Here is a 19,607-nt window from a genome sequence, read left to right as displayed (position 1 = left end):
AGTTGGATGAAAAACTGAAGGGGACTTGCTATTTATGGTTGCTGATGAAATTATGGGAATGGCTATAGAAGAGAAGATGGTTCGAAACTGAAAGTGTATTTCCTTTGTTGTATGACACTTTTTATAATCGTTAAATATTGGCAACTTTAATTTCTATACATTTCAAACGAATCAATATATTAGATTCTTTTTCGTAAGATATTTATAGATTTAAATATGAAGTTGGCCAATGTTATACAACAAAGGAAATTGGTGTTTATACTGACTATGAGAAGTCACTATCAAATGTATTGTTGTTTCTTCGTATCAATTGTGTAATTCATTGTTTTCTTGTTTTTATTTGAACTCTATGTAATTTTACATTATATGAATAAATAATTATAGTTGTTAAAGAAAAAATCTCATGGAGCCGTTACTACAAACCCTAAATAAACTCAAAAAAATATTCAACGGTGCATATCTACAGATACGACACGTGGTCGTTTAAGATCACAGGGTTTTAGATATTCAGAGTGGCAAACAAAAAAATAAATAAACAAATGCCTATTGGCTCTCTCTCTCTCAAGTCTAAAGTCGTCCTTTTTATTCAAGTTTCGCGGCAACGCCTCTCTCTCATCTCTCTCTCTCTCTCTCTCTAAACAATCCTTTTCTCTCTCAACCTCTTTTCGAGTTTTCCTCACCGATCTATCGAAGAAGCTTCTCAAAGCTTTTCTCAGAACCGAACTTTTATCTGTGTGATTCGACGCCGATTCTCTTTTGAGAGCTGCGTAATCGGTGAGTGGATGATCTCTGATCTGATTTAGGGTTTACTAATTGGGATCTCTTCTGAACTTAACTCTTAATCTGATTTTTAGGAATTTGAATTTTCGGGTATTGGATTGATTAGTCTGTGGTTACTTTCAAATTCTCTGAAATCTTGGATTCGAATCTGGGTTTTGATTTTTTGAATTCCCTCCAAAGTTTGATTCCGATTGGGGGTTTTGTAAGCAAAGCTGTTGTCTTTATTCATCGAAGCTGCAAATTTTTGTTTAAGGGGAGCAAAAAGTTTGTGTCTTTTCTTGGTCAGATCAGTTTTGATTTTGAGCTTTTGGTTGGCAATCACTGGACAGGTAAATCAGAAGATGGCGCCAAGTAGGACGTCCAAGAGTGTGTACAAACGTTCCACCAGAGAACCTTCTCCAGAGAGAGATTTAAGGAACTCTAGCAAAACCAAGCCAAGAGTGAGTCACTTTAATGTTAGTGAGACAGAGAGGTTTTTCAAACCCTCTGTCTAGTGCTCTTTTGTTGACTATGTGTTAATTCTTATCCACAGAGGAAGATATTGACTGATAAGCTGGGACCTCACTGGACGAAAGGAGAGCTTGAGCGTTTCTATGACGCTTATCGGAAGCATGGCAGAGACTGGAGAAAGGTAAAAGCTGTGTTGTGTTTGTACAGTGTGGTTTGTTTGATAAGACTACTTTCTCAATTTTTTTTTGTATGACTTACAACGTCTTTAATACTTGTTTGTCTCTTCTCTGGAAACTGCTTTAGGTAGCTGCTGCAGTGCGGAATAGCCGGTCTGTTGACATGGTGGAAGCTCTTTTTAATATGAATCGTGTATGACTATGAATACAAGAATATGTTATCCCTTGGCTTCGTTAAGTTCAAACATGAACACCCTTTTTCATCCATTTGATATCTTTTTGGTCTTTTCTGTCCAGGCATATTTGTCCCTGCCCGAGGGAACTGCGTCTGTCGCTGGCCTCATTGCAATGATGACTGATCATTACAGCGTCATAGTGAGTCATTTGTCTTGCTAACACCTTAAAATTCATGTTAAATTTTACTTCTTGCTTGGGTAAACTAAATTTGTGAAATTTTAGTGTTATATATACTTGTAAACAGTTGGAGAGATGTGGCAGATTAGTTTGTATAGTAAAGTTGTGTCGTCCAGTTGTTACATGCTAATGGTAATGTTTGTAGGAGGAGAGCGAAAGTGAAGAAGAAGGACATGGTGCCTCTGGACTATCGATGAAATATCAGAAGCGCAAACTTGCTAAACTTCCGTCTAGTGATTTTCGAGAAGAAGTTTATCCACCACATCAAGTTGCATCAGCGGAAGGCTGCCTCTCATTTCTAAAGCTGACACAAACTTATGGTACAAAATTTATGGATTAAAAGATGCTAAAGAAATGGTTATTAATATGCTGTTTAAATTGTTGAGTAATTGAACAACAAGCTGCCTTTTTATCTTAGTTCTGTTTGTTCACAATATTTATATGGTAGAGAGCTGTCTTGTGGAATAATTATGTGGCAGCGTAACGGATACATGTAAATGAATATGTTCAAGAATGTTTTTGATTTGTTACTTTGCACTATGCAGGAATGGAGCGACGTGCCGCTGGTAAACGTACACCTCGGTTTCCTGTATCAAGTGAATACCAGAGGGATGATAGAGAAGTTTCTATGCCACCAAATAAAAGAGCCAAAAAGCAACTTGAGGCCGATGACGATGATACACTAGCGTTAGCATTGGCAAATGCAGCGAGAAGGGGAGGAGGGTCACCACATAGAAGAGCAGAAGGCAATCGAAGCACTCCAAACGAAAAAATGGTATATTTCTAGCTCTAACAACTTATCATGACGAATCATTAAAACACACAATTCTAATTTTTTTTTTTTGCTTTTGCCAGTCACAAGCAAAGGAAGCTCAATCCAAGCACCGTGCTAGCTCCATGGTTAGGAATGTGGTGATAATAGGCCGAGACAGAAGGCATATAAAGGGAGCGCCTGATGGAGATGTTGCTTTGTTGATGGATACGGAAGGGGTTGGTACGGTGGAGGTTCCCCAGAAGGGGAAAAATGTTAGATTTGAAGAAGCAGAAGGAGATGCTTCTGATGACAGGGGAAAAGCATGCAATGCCAATGAGGGACTCAAATCTGGAGGTAAAACGCAATAATAAGTTCATAGGTTCAATAATAATCCTATTTTATAGTTTTATCTTATACCAGAATCTGAAACTTACTGAGTGTGTCTTCGTGTAGATGAATTCGAAGCTCTGCAAGCATTGGCTGAACTGTCAGCTTTACTGTCTTCTGATGGTTTGAAGGAATCAGGTGAAACAACGAATGTTTTTTATATTGTCTGTGTTTAGAAGAAGATAGCTTTCACCTTCGACCATTCACATCTCTTTAATGTTTTGTGTTGGATATATGTAGAATCAAATCCACGGTTGAAAGAAGACAGAATAGCTAACAACGTGGATGAGAAACCTAACACTCCGGAAACCTTTGTCAGAAGCTATCACAGACGAAAATCAAAACAAGCAGGACCAGAAGAAGATAGTCTTCTACCTGCAATTTCAGCTGCTGATGCTAGCAAACAGGAAACCATTGATGCTAATGCTGTTTCCATAGGGGAACTTGGCACTTCAAAAAGAAAACGTAAAACTCTACACAATAAGGTATCTGCTTGGGTTTAATCTTTACTCTGTGATCTCTGGTGGTCGTCCACTATGCAAAAAGCTTATGCTTAAGTATTTTATTGCAATTCAGGAATCGGCTGAAGATGATAATTTGAAGACTCTGATCAAAAAAGCAAGACGTGCTGATCAAAGTCCACCAAAGCAGCTGAGAACTGCAAAGACCTCAGAAGAATCTTCTTCAAGTAGTGATAGAAAAATAACCGGACCGGATGCAGTAGTGTCAGCTACACAAGTTTCAGGTTCGGTTCCAACGCAGAGACCACCAAACAGGCGTAAGATGAGTTTGAAGAAAAGTTTACAAGAGAGATCTAAATCTTCTGAAACCACTCATGAGAAGCCACATAGCTACGAAACTAATTCAAAACATGAGTTATTAAAGGTAAGAGTCTCTAACTTTTAATTTCTTCTCTTTAGACTCATTTCAAAATCTGGTAAATTTTATTTTGCTTATTCCATTTACAGGAGCAAGTTTCTACTTGTCTGTCACATCCATTGGTACGTCGAAGGTGCATATTTGAATGGTTCTACAGTGCTATTGACTACCCCTGGTTTGCGAAGATGGAGTTCATTGATTTTCTAAATCATCTGGGGATTGGTAACGCTCCAAGACTTACTCGTCTTGAATGGAGCGTCATTAAAAGGTTTGTTAAAGTTCCCTCTCTGTAATTTTTACATGTAAAAGATTTGCAAAAAGGTTATACTCATTCTGCTGTGTATTTTTTTTTAGTTCTCTTGGTAGAACTCGGAGATTCTCTGAGAAGTTCATACAGGAAGAGCGGGACAAACTCAAACTGTATCGCGAATCTGCGAGAGAGCATTACACAGAGATACGTGCAGGTGGTGCAAGGGAAGTGCTTCCAAGAGATTTTGCTCAGCCTTTATCAGTGGGGAACAGAGTCATTGCCGTACATCCTAAAACACGGGAAATTCGTGATGGCAAGATTCTTACTGTTGATCATAACAAGTGCAAGGTTCTGTTTGATGACTTGGGCGTCGACTTAGTTATGGTAAAATCACAAACTCACTTCTTGTGGACACTAATAGTAACTCAGATGGTTTTAACAAGTCCTTTTTTTTTATCTGACAGGACATTGATATCATGCCTTTAAATCCGTTGGAATACATCATGCCAGACGGTCTGAGGAGGCAAGTCGAAAGCAAAGAAGCAGAGGTCAACAGACGCCCAAGATCTGATGCATCTGCTCTGTTCCCTCCGTCTGTGCTTGAAAATATAGACTTTTCCATGATTCCTCGTAAGAAACAGGTACACATTACGTTTTGATCTTCTTTTTTTTTTCTTTTCTATACGTTTTTTTTTGGTAAACCCTGTGCATGATTCAATAAGTCTCTACAGGATGATAGGGACACTACTGATCAATCATTTAACACAGCTGATAACAAGACAAGACAAGGTGAAATTCGACGAGCTCTGATGTTGGAGGATACTTCAGATGCAGAGGTAATGACACTATGTTTGCCCAAGTTAATGAAACTTGGGGCTACCGTGGAAACTCTGAATAAATCCTTAAAAGTATAAAGGTGAATGTATAAATATTGTTTTTGATTCTGCTTTTCAGGAAATGGAGCCAGAAGTGCTTGGAATTATTAGTGGTTCAAGATCAACAGCACAAGCAATGGTGGATGCAGCTCTTAAGGTAGTTAAGATCAACTATATCTAGAGAAGTTTCCAAATCTTATAATACAGATAACTCAAAACTCATTCAAATATTACCCTTTTGTGCTGTTGTAGGCTGCATCTTTGGTAAAGGATGATAAATACGTAAGGAATGTGGTTCTACAAGCTTTAGACTCAATAGGAGGAGAACATCATGAGCCATTAGATAACTCCATAGTGTGTCAAGACCAAACCAATGGCATCTTCGATCATCATCAGAGCTGGTCTCCCTCAGACACTGAAGGTTTGATGATGCCTTCAGAGCTTATTGCCTCTTGTCTTTCAACTTGGCTCATGATTCAGGTAAAATTTAAAAGGAATTTTTCCCTCTTGAAATCACTTTTGTTTTTTTAACATATACTGAGAGGGAAAGAGGTTATACAGAGGTGCACAGAGAAGAAGTACCCACCAGCTGATGTAGCTCAGGTGATGGAGATAGCAGTGAGAAGCTTGGAGCCACGGTGTCACCAGAACATGCCGGTCTACAGAGACATTCAGACTTGCATGGGATGGATCACGAATCAAATCATGACTCTTGTAAAAATATGAAAAAAAAAACTTTTTGATGGATGGATGGTAATGGTAGAGGTTAGTTTAGTTTTAGTTAGGTAATAAGTAATGAACAGTTAATTCTTTTATTGGGCCAGTTTTGGGCTTAAAAGCCTATGAAATAAAATTTACTTAATTTTTATTACGCAAGCCCATGAAAGCCCAACATTATCTAATGAAATTTTACGTACTTTAAAAATAATAATAACTAGAGCTGGACCCGCCCGACCGGGCGGGTGTTTTTTTTGTTTCCGTAATATAATTAAATGTTTTCTACACTATTACATAGTATAAAAATTATAATAAAAATGCAGACAAAAAAATATTGCTGCAACATAATTTCCCTTCCAAAAAAAGAATACAAAACGTGCATTTGATCACCACTATGACAACAAAATTGAGTTAATTATATGTATGTGAGCTAAACTTTTTAAAAAATGATAAACCCAACTTATAATTTAAGTTGGGCCATATTTCTATAGATTTAATTAAAATTTGTTTAGATATCTTCTCAAATGGCCCAACTAACCCAAACATTTTGTAGTCGATAAAAAAAACCAAACACTATGTTTCTTTCACCGACCGTTCCTATTACGGGAAAAAATAGAAAAAGAAAGCTAAAGAAAAACATTCCGATCTCCATTTTTTTCTGTGAGAAAGGCGATTACAATGGAGAAAATCGGATTCATGTTCTTTAACGGGATATCTGATTTCATGGGGCAAGAGTATATCGGCATGTTTCCTTTACGAATCTGGGTATTTCCTTTCAAACCTTCGATCTTTTTTTGCTCAAAATAAGTTTTTTTTTTACTGTTTTTGAAAGAAAATCGTGTGTGAGTCCAGAACCAAACATGCAGAAGATGAGTGGTTGATTTGTGTGGTCAGAAAATAGAAAAATTAAAAAGTTGATCTTCTTTTTGCTCGGGTTAAATAGGAGGTACTTTTTGGTGAGAATTCTCATGTCCACCAAATGAAATATATTGAAGGTTATCTTCGAATTTATTTATTTTTGTTCAACGTATGCTTTGAATTCTATACTCTAGGAATTTCTCGTGGTCATTTTTAATTTTTCTTTTGTTTAGGTGGACAAAAACACCTACGTGGAGTGAGAAAGGAATTCGGAAACATGTCTGCAAAAATATGATAGAAGAAAAAAAAATATGCGGTCGATGATGCAAAGACACTTTCAGTAGAGAGCTAAGTATTATTTCATATATCTTGTTATTTCATATGGTCAAGATCTTGATTGATCTGTTGTATAGACTGATATAATGTTCTATAGTGACAGTTACATTGAAACAATGATATAATGTTTTATGTGCTTCTATCTATTGATGACATTCGCTTCTGTAATGATATTGAACTTGCTAGTTAACGTTTTGTTTTATTCTATATCTATTGTATACAGTAGTTATGTTCTTGAGCTATGAATTGGTTGTAAGTAATTGTTTAGTATAAACAGCATAGAACAATCAGTTGCATTCTAATGTTTGGTGTCATAGATTCTATTGTATAGAATTGCTTTTACCTTGCCATACCCTTTTTGGAATAATATTTTTTATGAATTAGAACTGATTATATTATGTTCTTCTCGTTTGGGTTAATCAAGGTCACTAAAGTGGTGAGACGTGAGCTAACAGAAATGAAGTTTCTCGTCAGCGGTGAACGAAACCCAAAAAATCAAGGTTAGTAACCATTATTGATCTCTTTAGATGAAAAACTGTAGAGTCACGTAGAATTAGAAATACACTGTTGAGTTAGATTTTAGTTTACTGTATAGTATTGATTGAATAATAATACATTTCTGGATTCTTGTGAGTCAATGTTTATGTAACAATGGCAAAAACAAATAAAATTCAATTCTTGAAAGATAAAATCAAATGTAGCTTGTAACAAATAAAAACAAATGCGTAAATTAGAGAATTAACTTAGAAAACAAAACAACGTCAACACACTGATGAGTCTAAAACGGCCATCTTTTCAACCAGTCTTCTTGAACTCCATGTGTGTCTCAATCATGATAAGAACAGAGAAACTACTTAAAAAAACAAATCACTCAATCATGCAAGTAGAGATAAATCACATACCTGATCATGAATATGTCAAAGATTGTTGAAAACCATCTCCAATGTTTAAAATTTAAAAGAAATACTCAGACAATAGAACTAAATGTTTCATCAGCTAAAACCGTCTCTAATGTTTCATCAGCGTAAGGTGGGTTTTGCACCCATGAGTGAATCAGTTCCACTCACGCATCCTTGTATTGTTTGAGATCTTCGATCAAATGAAATTTTTTGTTAGCAGATATGCTTTTTGTGAGGTGACTCTTAAAATACTGTGTAGAATGAGTTAAAGTCGGGTAGAATATATAGTGGAGATACAAGAACCTAGGGAAGGAAAATATTTTAGCCTAATTTGCAAGGCATATTACGCCAAAATAAATGAAAAGAATATTTTTTTTTGATTATGTTTTATCGTTAAAAGCCCATAATATAGGATAAGGCTAAGATTTGATTGGTGTTAGTTGGAATTTTGTGTGCCATCATATATTCAGTTTTCCTTAAATACTTAGTAGTTATGATTTGAAATAGGAAACAATAAGATTTTGTGCTTGTTCCGCAAGTATAGGCGTAAATGTGATTGTTTATCTATTTTGTGTTTGTTCCTTTATTGTAAGCGTAAATGTAATTATTTATGGGGGAATTATAATATTCTGAATTCCAAATTCTAAATTGATGATTTTGTTTATGGTATGTTTTGATTTGTACCAAATAAATAGGGAAGTTTGCTGATTTAGTAGATTTTTTTGTTGCTTGTGAATTTTAATGTATTATAGTTCTCGAATTGCAACTTATAGTATTGTATTAATGTATTATTAGTTGTCGAACTGCATTTATAAGAGTATTAGATGTTGGGTGGTGATGAAATAAAGTAAAATAGATGTAAGATGTTAACTTTTTAATTTGATAGTTTCTATGAGCTGATCTTTTATAATGTATATAATTATTCATAAATTTTACATGGTATAACCATGACAAATCATCGTTTACAGAAGTTTACAATGTGTGAAATCGATTTTAATTGTGATTGTGCTTATTTGATAATGCAGGAAAACTGATATGGTGGTAAAGGAAAACGTGGTATATCTGGAAAACTGATATTTTAGTATAGCGATGTTATAATCTTGTTTCCTTCTTTGTATTTCGTTTACTTTAATTTAGGAAACAATGACTACGTGAAAAAGACATGAATTTTTAACGTGAAACTAATAAAATTCTCAGTGGCATTTGGTTGTAAATAAAGGGAAACTGTAAGGGTAAGTTTATATGTGTACTTCTGTTTTAATAAAGTAGATATAAAGATTGAAATTGAGTGAGACGGTGGTTCATCCCCGAGAATCGCCGTCGTCGTCGTCGACAGCGTGTGTTGAATTTGGTATCGGCGATCATCCGTCGTCGCACAGAAATGGCGGATTTCCAGACATCAACTCAAAGGGCCAAGTGGATTTTCACACCCCAGAAACTAGTATCCATCTCCCATACGTTCTTTATTGCTTCTTGTTTTCTTTTCGACGAGAAAAACCATGTCCATGTGTGATTGTTCTTGGTGTTGCAGCTAAGCTCTAGTGTTGTTGTTAATATTGTAGGCAGAGAGATATAAAGCTGCTAACCAGAGGGCAGTACAACTGCTGGAGAAGGTATGAGTGTTACTTCTTGTATTTATTATAGATTCTTTTTTTTTTGAAACTTATTATTCTTATTCATAGTGTGGAACAACCCAAGTTGAAGTAGATGCTAGTGGTTCACTAACTTATCCATCAGAGAAATTTGATGCAGGAGGAGATCAAGGTAAGTTTTTATTTATTTATTTATTTATTTATTTATCATTATGGTTTTTGTTGGTCGAAGTTTTTAATGATGTTAGTTTTATTTTATTTTTTAACTCTCTAAGGTGATAAGAAGCTTAAGCCTTTGAGTGTTGATGAGGAACGTTTCATGAGAGCTTTTTATGAGGCGAAGGTTCAAGAAGTCTGCAGTGCCTTTGAGTTTCCTCACAAGATTCAGGTCCACATTTCAGATAGAATTTCCAAATAAAATTAATAAAAAGCCTTGATCTTGTTATTAGCTCTCTGAATTATCATGTTTTTGTTTCTAATTTTTTTTTTGCAGGCAACAGCTCTGCAATACTTTAAAAGATTTTATCTGCAGTGGTCTGTTATGCAACATCATCCCAAAGAAATAATGTATAAAACTTCTTTCACCCACAGCCTTGACCAAGTTTTGCTTTCCATTAGAAAAAGAAAGATAATGTTTTGAAAGTGTTTTATCAAATTGCTGTCAGGTTATTGATACTTTTCATTGAACAGGTTAACCTGCGTGTATGCAGCCTGTAAAATAGAGGAGAATCATGTATCTGCTGAGGAGATAGGCAAGGGGATTAAACAAGATCACCATGTAATTCTCAAGTACGAGATGGCTGTTCTCCAGGCATGACAATAATATGTAGCTATTTCCCTATGTTTATTTATCCCTCCTGTCCTCTGTGTTCTTCTCTGTTTCATATTAGATTTAACTTTATTGTTTGCAGAGTTTGGAATTTGATCTGATTGTTTATGCACCGTATCGTGCAATCGAAGGCTTTGTCAGCAACATGGAGGTAAAATCTTAGCTGTCTATAGGGGAAGAACATTGTGAAATTTATAGCTTGTCAATACTTTATATTCGGTTTGTAGTTTATCAATACTTGTTTTAACTTGACACTTGTCTCCAAAAGTGACATCGTCTTATCATCATCCTCTAGGAATTTCTTCAAGCTAGAGATGATGAAATCCAAAAGCTGGAGGTAGATCTCTCTCTCTTCATGACTACTGCAAGTCTTCTTTTTGCTTTAAACGGGCCTCTCTGAAGTTTCATTGTTCTCATACACTGGCATATAACATTTTCAGTTACTTTGCAGAGTTTGCTCAAAGCTGCAACAGCAGAAGCCGATAAAATTATGCTCACAGATGCTCCACTCCTCTTTCCTCCTGGCCAGGTGGGTTTCTTTTGTCTCCCTTAGCCTTTTGTTTTTAATATCAAATTGAAGAATACTTAAAAAAACCATCAAAGAATCTGGTTGAAACTCATGTATTTGTTTCTCAGTTGGCTTTGGCTGCTTTGCGTATTGCAAATGGGGTTCTTGGAGTGGTTGACTTTGATAGGTTATTATTACACCCTCTTGGCCTCTGTTTTTTGTTATGTGAAAGCTTGTAGCGGTTTGGATCTTAAACTAAAAACTTCGTTTAGTGCAGGTACCTAGAGAACATTGTTTCTCAACCCAACTCTGAGCACACGACTTCAGAGCTCATAAGATTACTAGATGACGTTGAATATTTGGTATGCTACTGACTGACTACGAAACTTCATTTCTAAATATGCAGTTTTACTATATGTTCCCTTCTCTTTTTTTTTTTTTTTGCAGGTAAAGAACTATAAGTACCCAAGTGAAAAGGACATGAAGCATATCAACAGGAAGCTAAAATCTTGTCTAGGACATAGCTCTTCACATGACGAGTACTAATTAATTAACCTTCCTACTTTTTTGTTCTTGCATACTTTTTTTGGCAGCTTAAGTTGATGACTATGTTCTCTATTCGTTTTCTTCTCAGGAGTAAGAAACGGGAGAAAAGATCGAAGCACAAGTCACATAAGAACTCCAGTGATACACCAAAAGGTCCACCGATTGGTTGAGCTTCTCGTTTTTGTCATTAAGCAAATCCAATCAAAATCTTAATTCTGGCAGTTTGTGTTAAACAGACCAAAAAGCTGTATCTGGTAACAGATGTTGGCATTCAACACCTTCAAATTCATAATTTACCATTTTCCAATTTTTTGCGAAACATTGTTCTTGACCATACATCCGGTTTACTCAGGTGTTAGTTCCCGGTTAATTCAAATAAATTGAATAAGCTGTCAAACTAACCAGAGAAATTATGGTTCAGTTTCGGTTAATTTAATTTTCCAACCAATTTTGAATTATTACGTTTTGTTAAATTTGGATAATTTCAGTGATTTTCAGTTAGTTCGGTTTGAAATATTAATATATAAGTTTAGTTAAAAAGAAAAAAAAATTAATGGTATGAACTGATAATATTTGAAAATATACGGATCGGTTTAGAACCAACGTCCGGATATTAATAGAAAACCAAAACATTTGGTTTGGTTCAGTTTTGCTATGTTCCCTTCGGTTAAGACCGCATGCCTTCCTATATAAACGCTGCATCTATTCTAGCATTCGTATTCGTTAATTGAAATTTAAATAAATTTTAAATCGAACCCGAGTGTTGTTGGCTCTTCCTTCTTCCTCCTCCATCGTCTCTCGATCAAATCTGTGAAACGAAGGAAACAAAAAAAAATGGCTAATACGGCGAAGGCGAGCGCTAGCCTCGCTTACCCCGACAGATTCTACGCCGCCGCATCGTACCTCGGCCTCGACGGTGGATCTGCACCAACGCCTTCCTTGAAACAACTCAGCTCCAAATTCTCCAACGATACCGCGTTGCTTCTCTACGCGCTCCACCAGCAGGTTTCCGAAAACGATGTCGAGTTTCCACGAGATCGATCTAGCGATCTAAAACAACAACATGATTTGATTTGATTTGATTTGATTTGATGATAGGCGACTCGACTTATTATATTGATCGATCGTTGTGGTTACAAGAAAGGCTTGCTTACTGATACAATCTGCATTTGATGTGTTAAACAGGCTAGTGTAGGACCTTGCAATGTACCTAAACCTAGTAGTGTGTGGAATCCAGCTGAGCAAAGCAAGTGGAAAAGGTTAAGATTCATCTTACACTATAAGAGGAGAGGCTTTTAGATTCCCATCAGCATGAGAGTATTTTTGAAATGAAAGAGTTACATTTAAACATTGGTGTTGCTGTACTGTATGCAAAAATGCTGGTCATATGCCGTGGGAAAGTCACCTAAGGATGATTGTGTTACAATTACAAAAAAAAAAAAAAAAGTCACCTTAGGATGATGATGTTTCTGTGAACAAAGAGTATAGAACGTGGTTCTGATGACCTTATGTATATGTTTACTAGTTGGCAGGGGCTTGGAACCATGCCCTCCATTGAGGCAATGCGTCACTTTGTGAAAATTCTTGAGGTAACCTATCTACAGAGACTTTAAAGGCGCTCCTTTTGCTTATTATTGTGGATCTTTCGTCTTATATTCCTCATTTTTGAAAAAGGAAGGAGATCCTAGTTGGTATCCAAGATCACCGAACTCTGTTCCAGACCCTGCTGTAGATGTCCAAATCAGTGTGAGTTTTTTAAATCCCCGAATTAAGCAATTTCATTGCTATATACATAGGATCAAGTTTCAGTTTGTGCATGTATTGCTAGCAAATACAAACTCGTCTGAGGCCTATATAACACGATTTCATGTTTAGGTTCAGACTTTTAAGGAGAAGTATCTTTACTCATTTAGTAACTGGGATGGATTCTTTGTAACAGAGCACAAAGGCCGAGCCGAGTGTTGAGAACGGAGGTTCTTTTGGTGAGACGATGACAACCGCTACAGAGGATGGGCGTTTGACGGAGACCCAAGATAAAGATGTGGTTTTGGAAGACCCAAATACTATTTCTGTGTTTAACCAGTGGACGCCACCACTTACATTAGGCCATCCACCAAAAGCTCGGTATGAGGTATTATTTAACTAAAATCTTATGAAAAAAAAGGAAGAAGAGGATCTCTTCGTGTATCTTCTCTCTTTTCTAGTTCTTGTTTATTATATTCGTTTCAGCATGGAGCAGCGGTTATGCAAGATAAGATGTATATGTATGGTGGAAATCACAATGGGCGTTATCTGGGTGATCTTCATGTAAGCAACTTATAGCATTCTTTCTATAACATTAACTTAATCAAATCAAAATATTTGGTTTCGTTTTCTGTAGCATATAAGCTTTTTTTCTGTAATGGTGTTTGAAATACAGGTTCTAGATCTAAAAAACTGGACTTGGTCAAGAGTTGAAACCAAGATTGTGACTGAATCACAGGAAACATCATCTCCAGCAACACTAACTCACTGTGCTGGTCATTCTTTGGTTTGTATTCTAACTCGTGTTTTTGTTCTGCTTCTTCTTCTTTCGTTTTTTAGCCTTGATATGTCAAAGGCAAGTTTCTGGGAAAGTACAGTAATCTCCTCATGAAATCCAATGCTACTAGTTGATAGCAGAAAATAATCTAAGATATACGTTATTCTCACTGCCCTTCTTTGTTTGTGATGAAGATACCATGGGACAATAAGCTTCTTTCTATCGGTGGTCATGCAAAGGATCCCTCAGAATCAATTCTAGGTAGGAGTTAAAACACTTTTGAAGTGGCTAATTTTAGGTCGGTTATGGTTTTGTGAATACTAATTTTTTTATCACTTTTTCTTCTGTTTTCTCGTCACAGTCAAGGTCTTTGACCTGCATACCTGTACATGGTCAATCTTAAGGACAGATGGAAAGCCACCGGTACTTCATCTTTTCTCCTAATTATTGACACCCTTATGTGGGAAACGTTCCGATCTAGTAACCGAGTAAATAGTTTTATCAGAAGAAGAAAATGAAAAGTTGTTCTTTTTCTTTCTTCTTAGTATTCCCAGGTGTTAAGTTGCATCTGAATACAATTTAGTAGTCTTCTTTCTGATAATTGAAATGGAGTATGTAGTTTGGCTTCTTCGAGACTATGTTTATCACTCTCTCTTGCTTGCAGGTTTCGCGTGGAGGCCAGTCCGTGACTCTTGTGGGGAAAAAATTGGTGATATTTGGCGGGCAGGATGTAAATAAATCGCTTCTGAATGATTTGCATCTACTTGATCTGGATGCCATGACCTGGGTTGAGATAGATGCCGTGTAAGATCTTATGACGTTTCTGCATTTTATTCATTCTTTTGAAGAAGTCGAGTTAATTTAAACACTAGGATACAAATCCAGAAATTGAAGGAAATTTCACAAACCCGCCAATTATCAAAAGATCAGCAGCTCAAGTTTTAACTTTTTTTTTTATATTGCTCAAGTTTAAACTTCTGTCAACTTGCAGGGGTTCCCCTCCATCACCAAGGTCTGATCATGCTGCTGCAGTGCATGCTGAGCGTTATCTTCTAATATTTGGCGGAGGATCACACACAAATTGTTTTAATGATCTGCACGTCCTTGATCTGCAAACTGTATGTTAAACCTCATTTGTTTACGGCAACATTATCTGTCAGCTTCTTAGCATATGTGTTTCCATATTATAGATGGAATGGTCAAGACATGCACAACAAGGTGAAGCACCGACTCCACGCGCTGGACACGCTGGTGTGACGATTGGGGAAAATTGGTATATAGTTGGTGGTGGAGATAACAAGAGCGGTACGTTTTACACTTTTCCCTTGGAAATACTCATTACATCACTGGAAACTTTCGTGGAAGAAAAGATAACCTCTTTACTTGTACAGTGTGAGTAATTATGGTCCTTGCTGATACATTACCGCAGGGGCATGTGAGACTGTTGTATTAAATATGTCTACTCTTGCATGGTCAGTACTTACATCAGTAAAAGGAGGTGTACCTCTCGCTAGTGAGGTAGTTTTATTCCAGAAACATGAAAATTTGAGTAAATCCCTTGTGTGATGACTTCCAGAGTTGAGCTGCAAAATGTTACTTTGATATAACAGGGATTGAGTTTAGTTGTGAGCTCATACAATGGTGAAGACGTAATCGTTGCTTTTGGTGGATACAACGGACGTTACAACAACGAGGTACTCAATAAATACATTTTTTATACTGATTTGGTGTTTTTTTCAACTCGGTTGTTAATTCTGTATTATGCCAATCACAGGTGAATGTTTTAAAACCAAGCCACAAATCAAGCTTGAAATCAAAGATTATGGAAGCTTCTCCTGTGCGTGATAGTGTTTCTGCTGTTAACAACGCCACGACCAGAGATATTGAGTCTGAGATCGGGGTGAGCCAAGAAAGTAAAGTACGGGAAATTGTCATGGATAATGTTAACTCCGGATCAAAGGTAGCTTCCCGCATAACTTTTTATCTCCTTAAACTGTGTGAATAACAAAGTGTAGACTTAAGATAAATCACATTAAATCCCACAGGTTGAAGGAAAAAGCGAACCCATTATCACATCACTTAGATCCGAGAAGGAAGAACTAGAAGCATCACTCAGCAAGGAGAAGATACAAACTCTGCAACTGAAGGAAGAGTTAACAGAGATAGAAACGCGAAGCGCAGAGTTATACAAGGTCAATAAATAATAATACTATTGCCTTCAAACTAGTTCTTATTCAGTCTTGCATTGTACCATTTGGAAGTATTAATAAGCAAGACACATGAAGTTTGAGAGAATTTCTTCATAGATTTTTTTTTTTGTTATATCAACATTACTTTTTTTTTTTGTATTTTGATGTAATAGGAACTTCACTCTGTGCGGAGTCAACTTGCAACCGAGCAGTCAAGGTGTTTCAAATTAGAGGTAATGTATGTAGAGATGTAACTTTTATTTTCCTTTTGAAAGAACATTGCAAGTTTTCCGGAGTTGATATCTAAAACCTCTCTAAGTTCCCTTCTTCAGGTTGAAGTTGCAGAGGTAAGACAAAAGCTTCAGGCAATGGAAACACTTGAAAAGGAACTCGAACTACTCCACCGTCAAAGAGCGGCTGCGTCTGAACAAGCCGCCGCTGCCAATATGAATGGAAAACGACAAAGCAATGGTGGCGTCTGGGGCTGGCTCGCTGGAACTCCTCCGCCAAAAACATGATTCTCCCATTAAGTTTTGTTCACTTATTTTTTTTTCTTCATTACCCAGTCTCTTTTTCTTCTATATCAGTATTTACCTTTTTAATAGGAAAAAAAGAGAGAGAGAAACATTTTTGGTACCCATGTCAGAGTTGGTTCTTCTCAAAATAAGATGTAAATGGGTAATATCTACAAACGTATGATTGAGCTTTATAATTATCGCCATTTGCATATTCCTATATATATGTGCTGGTGTAGGTACTTGGTTATGTTACACTGGTGATGGACTGTAACATGATTTCATTATAGGTTTTTTTTGTATGGTAAGTGTGTTTACACCTTTTATCAACCAATAAAACATTGGATGCGTCTAGCAGCGAGAATAAATATTTTAATTATCATATTTTTAATAAACTTATATGTTACTAAAATATAAATAATAAATATTTATAGTTACACGAAATTAAATATATTTAAAATTTTGAAGCTATTTTAAAAATTTCTTATTTAAATTATTTTAATTGTTAAACTTAAGTGGAACTTTTTTTTTCAAATTTACTATTATCTATTTTGATATTTTGTTCAAAATGTTAAGAGCCATTTCCTTTTTCACTAAGATATTTTTGTTCAAAATATTAGACATATTGAAATAATTAAAATATATAAAATTAAATATATAGTATAATTATATTAATTTTTTTGAAGAAAATAAATTACCTTTCAAGGCTAATTTTTTTTTAAAAGGTTATATAAAAATTATAAATAATTTCAAAGTTTTAAATATATATATATAATAATTATTAAAAACATGTTAATGTATTTATATCACCAAAGTTTTAATTGGATAAGATGAAGAAGTATAGTAGTATATATAATTTAAATTTGTAATAATATTTCAAAAGTTATTTTAGTCTAGTGGTTAGTATACCACTTTTAAAAGATATCAAAATATGGGTTCGGATCTTGGAATGAATATATTTTTACATAAAAAAATCAAACAATTTTGGATAGTTTTTAAAATTTATAACTGAATTGAAGTTGTATATTTTTAACTTAAGTGGAATTTTTTAATTTTTCAAATTTACTATTATATATTTTTGATATTTTTTTTTCAAAATGTTAAGAGCTATTTTACCTTTCTTTCACTAAGATATTTTGTTCAAAATATTAGACATTTTAAAAGTAATTAAAATATATAAAAACATTAAATATGTAGTATATTATATTAATTTTGAAGAAAACAAATTAGCATTCAAGGCTAAATTTTTTAAAAAAATATATATAATGAAAATTTATAAATAATTTCTAACTTTTAAATATATATATAATAATTAAAACACATGTTAATGTATTTATATCACCAAAGATGTAGAAATATAGTAATATTATATATATATATATATATATATATATATATATCTTAAATTGTAATAATATTTCAAAAGTTATTTTAGTTTATTGGTTAGTATTCCCTTTTAAAAAAGTATCAAAATATGGGTTCGGATCTTGGAATGAACATACTTTTATAAAAAAAAAAAAAATAACTTTATATAAGTTTATGTGACCAAGAGAATGAAGGGTGAGATTAATTACTTTTAATTAATATTTATATTTTGATTTTCATATTTTTAATAAACTTATATGTTCTGATCATATTTGGAATTGAAATTGTTAATTTTTCCACCTCTAAATGCCCATGCACTGATAATGTTGAAAAAAGGTAATTATTATTACCTTGCATTTTCTCAAGCAGCGTGATGATGATTCAAGACAAAGAGAGAGAGAGACTGAGGAAGTACCAAAGGTGTATCGAACACTGGAGCCCAAGTGGAAATGAAATAACCACAACCAACTGGACCAGGTTCGCTTTGGTGCTAAAGTTACAGTTGCTGCTGACTTAAACTTACTCTTTCGTTATTTTAACTTAATTCACACATATTACAAAAAAATCTACTTTTTAAGAAGTATCACTTGGTGCAACGCTAAAGTCTCTGATTAACGTTATCTGAAATAAAACTATTTGTAAGGAAAAAAAAAAAAACTATTTGTAAGGATTTTTTGTCCTAAATGAGATGAACTTTATTCACCTACCCTCCGTAATAAAAGAGGAAAGCAAATCCCGTTAAATCAAAAGAAAGAGAAAAAGGAAAGGGAAAATTCCTTAAAAATACACAGACTGAATTTCTTTTGCTAAAAAAATACACGAACTTTTTTGACTTCCCAAAAAATACACAAACTAATTTTGATTGTCCATAAAATACACGAACTTTTGAATTTTGAAGGTTTCACACCTCGATTTTAACGGTGTAAACAATGACTAACAGAATAGTAAGACGCCGTTAGACGCCGTTAACTCTGAGTAAAAAGTTCATGTATTTTATGGACAACCAAAATTAGTCCGTGTATTTTTCGGGAAGCCTAAAAAGTTCATGTATTTTTCAGCAAAGGAAATTTAGTATGTGTATTTTTAAGGAATTTTCAAATGGAGTTTGGATATTTCATATCTTATTCAGATGCTAAATATCTGGACCCAATACAGATCCAAAATTTTATATTTGTAAACTTTCGGTTTGGTTTTGGACCGAATATTTTCGGATCAGTTTCGATCCAAGTTTTTGAATCCGGCTAAAATATCTAGACCTAATCTTGACATTTTAGCCGGATTCAAAAACTTGGATTGGAACTGATCCGAAGATATTCGGTCCAAAACCAAACCGAAAGTTTACAAATATTTGTTGGATCCAAAACTCTTCTATTTGAAAGAATTGAAACCAAAAAGAACTGATCCGAATAGACCTGAGCCTAATAAAATCGACACGAATAGATTCAATCCGACAAGATCTTTCTGCTAACAATTTTGTTATTATTTTTGCAATATTTTTTAGTTTTGTTTTTGTAACAGAAACATTTTTAATTAATATTAAACTTTCAATGTAAAATTTAGAGTTGTTTGTGAATTTTTAGATATATATGATAGATTTCGACTAAATTGGACTCAACAAATATTTGTAAACTTTTGGTTTGGTTTTGGACAGAATATTTGGGTCAGTTCCGATTCAAGTTTTTGAATCCGGCTAATATGTCTAGCCGGATTCAAAAACTTGAATCAAACTGACCCGGAAATATTCGTTCCAAAATCAAACCGAAAGTT

At 34.7% G+C, this 19,607-nt stretch overlaps 3 protein-coding genes across 5 annotated transcripts; all 3 read left to right on the top strand.

Moving 5' to 3' along the window:
* The first annotated feature begins 576 nt into the window (after positions 1-576).
* LOC108805658 (protein ALWAYS EARLY 1-like) lies at positions 577-5,833 on the top strand. 2 transcript variants are annotated; one of them, XM_018577592.2, is made up of 18 exons: positions 579-774; positions 1,110-1,220; positions 1,313-1,411; positions 1,534-1,599; positions 1,704-1,781; positions 1,966-2,140; positions 2,366-2,595; positions 2,676-2,928; positions 3,028-3,099; positions 3,202-3,446; positions 3,538-3,846; positions 3,930-4,108; positions 4,195-4,474; positions 4,555-4,731; positions 4,822-4,926; positions 5,045-5,122; positions 5,218-5,445; positions 5,527-5,833. In XM_018577592.2, exons 2-18 carry the CDS (start codon positions 1,122-1,124, stop codon positions 5,689-5,691), a joined length of 2,838 nt encoding a protein of 945 aa, XP_018433094.1. In that variant the 5' UTR covers positions 579-774; positions 1,110-1,121; the 3' UTR covers positions 5,692-5,833. The 2 variants fall into 2 exon arrangements, 1 of the variants encoding a protein (XP_018433094.1); XR_001942422.2 differs by lacking the exon at positions 5,527-5,833 and having other exon boundaries at positions 577-774; positions 4,859-4,926; positions 5,218-5,279.
* A 3,215-nt stretch (positions 5,834-9,048) lies between these two features.
* LOC108809089 (cyclin-H1-1) lies at positions 9,049-11,571 on the top strand. 2 transcript variants are annotated; one of them, XM_018581217.2, is made up of 14 exons: positions 9,050-9,099; positions 9,132-9,216; positions 9,338-9,388; positions 9,458-9,539; positions 9,643-9,755; positions 9,861-9,934; positions 10,058-10,178; positions 10,279-10,347; positions 10,492-10,533; positions 10,648-10,725; positions 10,833-10,891; positions 10,982-11,066; positions 11,152-11,243; positions 11,339-11,571. In XM_018581217.2, exons 2-14 carry the CDS (start codon positions 9,157-9,159, stop codon positions 11,418-11,420), a joined length of 1,008 nt encoding a protein of 335 aa, XP_018436719.2. In that variant the 5' UTR covers positions 9,050-9,099; positions 9,132-9,156; the 3' UTR covers positions 11,421-11,571. The 2 variants fall into 2 exon arrangements, with proteins under 2 accessions (XP_018436718.2, XP_018436719.2); XM_018581216.2 differs by having other exon boundaries at positions 9,049-9,216.
* A 416-nt stretch (positions 11,572-11,987) lies between these two features.
* On the top strand, positions 11,988-16,697 carry LOC108812464 (acyl-CoA-binding domain-containing protein 5-like). Its single transcript, XM_018584733.2, has 18 exons — positions 11,988-12,255; positions 12,436-12,509; positions 12,776-12,839; positions 12,925-12,996; positions 13,190-13,381; positions 13,480-13,557; positions 13,670-13,780; positions 13,966-14,032; positions 14,133-14,194; positions 14,436-14,575; positions 14,763-14,889; positions 14,962-15,076; positions 15,201-15,289; positions 15,382-15,465; positions 15,546-15,731; positions 15,817-15,963; positions 16,134-16,193; positions 16,293-16,697. The coding sequence occupies exons 1-18, from the start codon at positions 12,085-12,087 to the stop codon at positions 16,476-16,478; spliced, it is 2,025 nt and encodes a 674-aa protein (XP_018440235.2). The 5' UTR covers positions 11,988-12,084; the 3' UTR covers positions 16,479-16,697.
* Positions 16,698-19,607: the final 2,910 nt, after the last annotated feature.

Source organism: Raphanus sativus, chromosome 6 (assembly GCF_000801105.2).
Source record: "Raphanus sativus cultivar WK10039 chromosome 6, ASM80110v3, whole genome shotgun sequence".
In the NCBI taxonomy this organism is placed as follows: domain Eukaryota; kingdom Viridiplantae; phylum Streptophyta; class Magnoliopsida; order Brassicales; family Brassicaceae; genus Raphanus; species Raphanus sativus.
The sequence above is the reverse complement of the archived record's forward strand: the minus strand, read 5'-3'. Positions and strand labels throughout refer to the sequence as shown.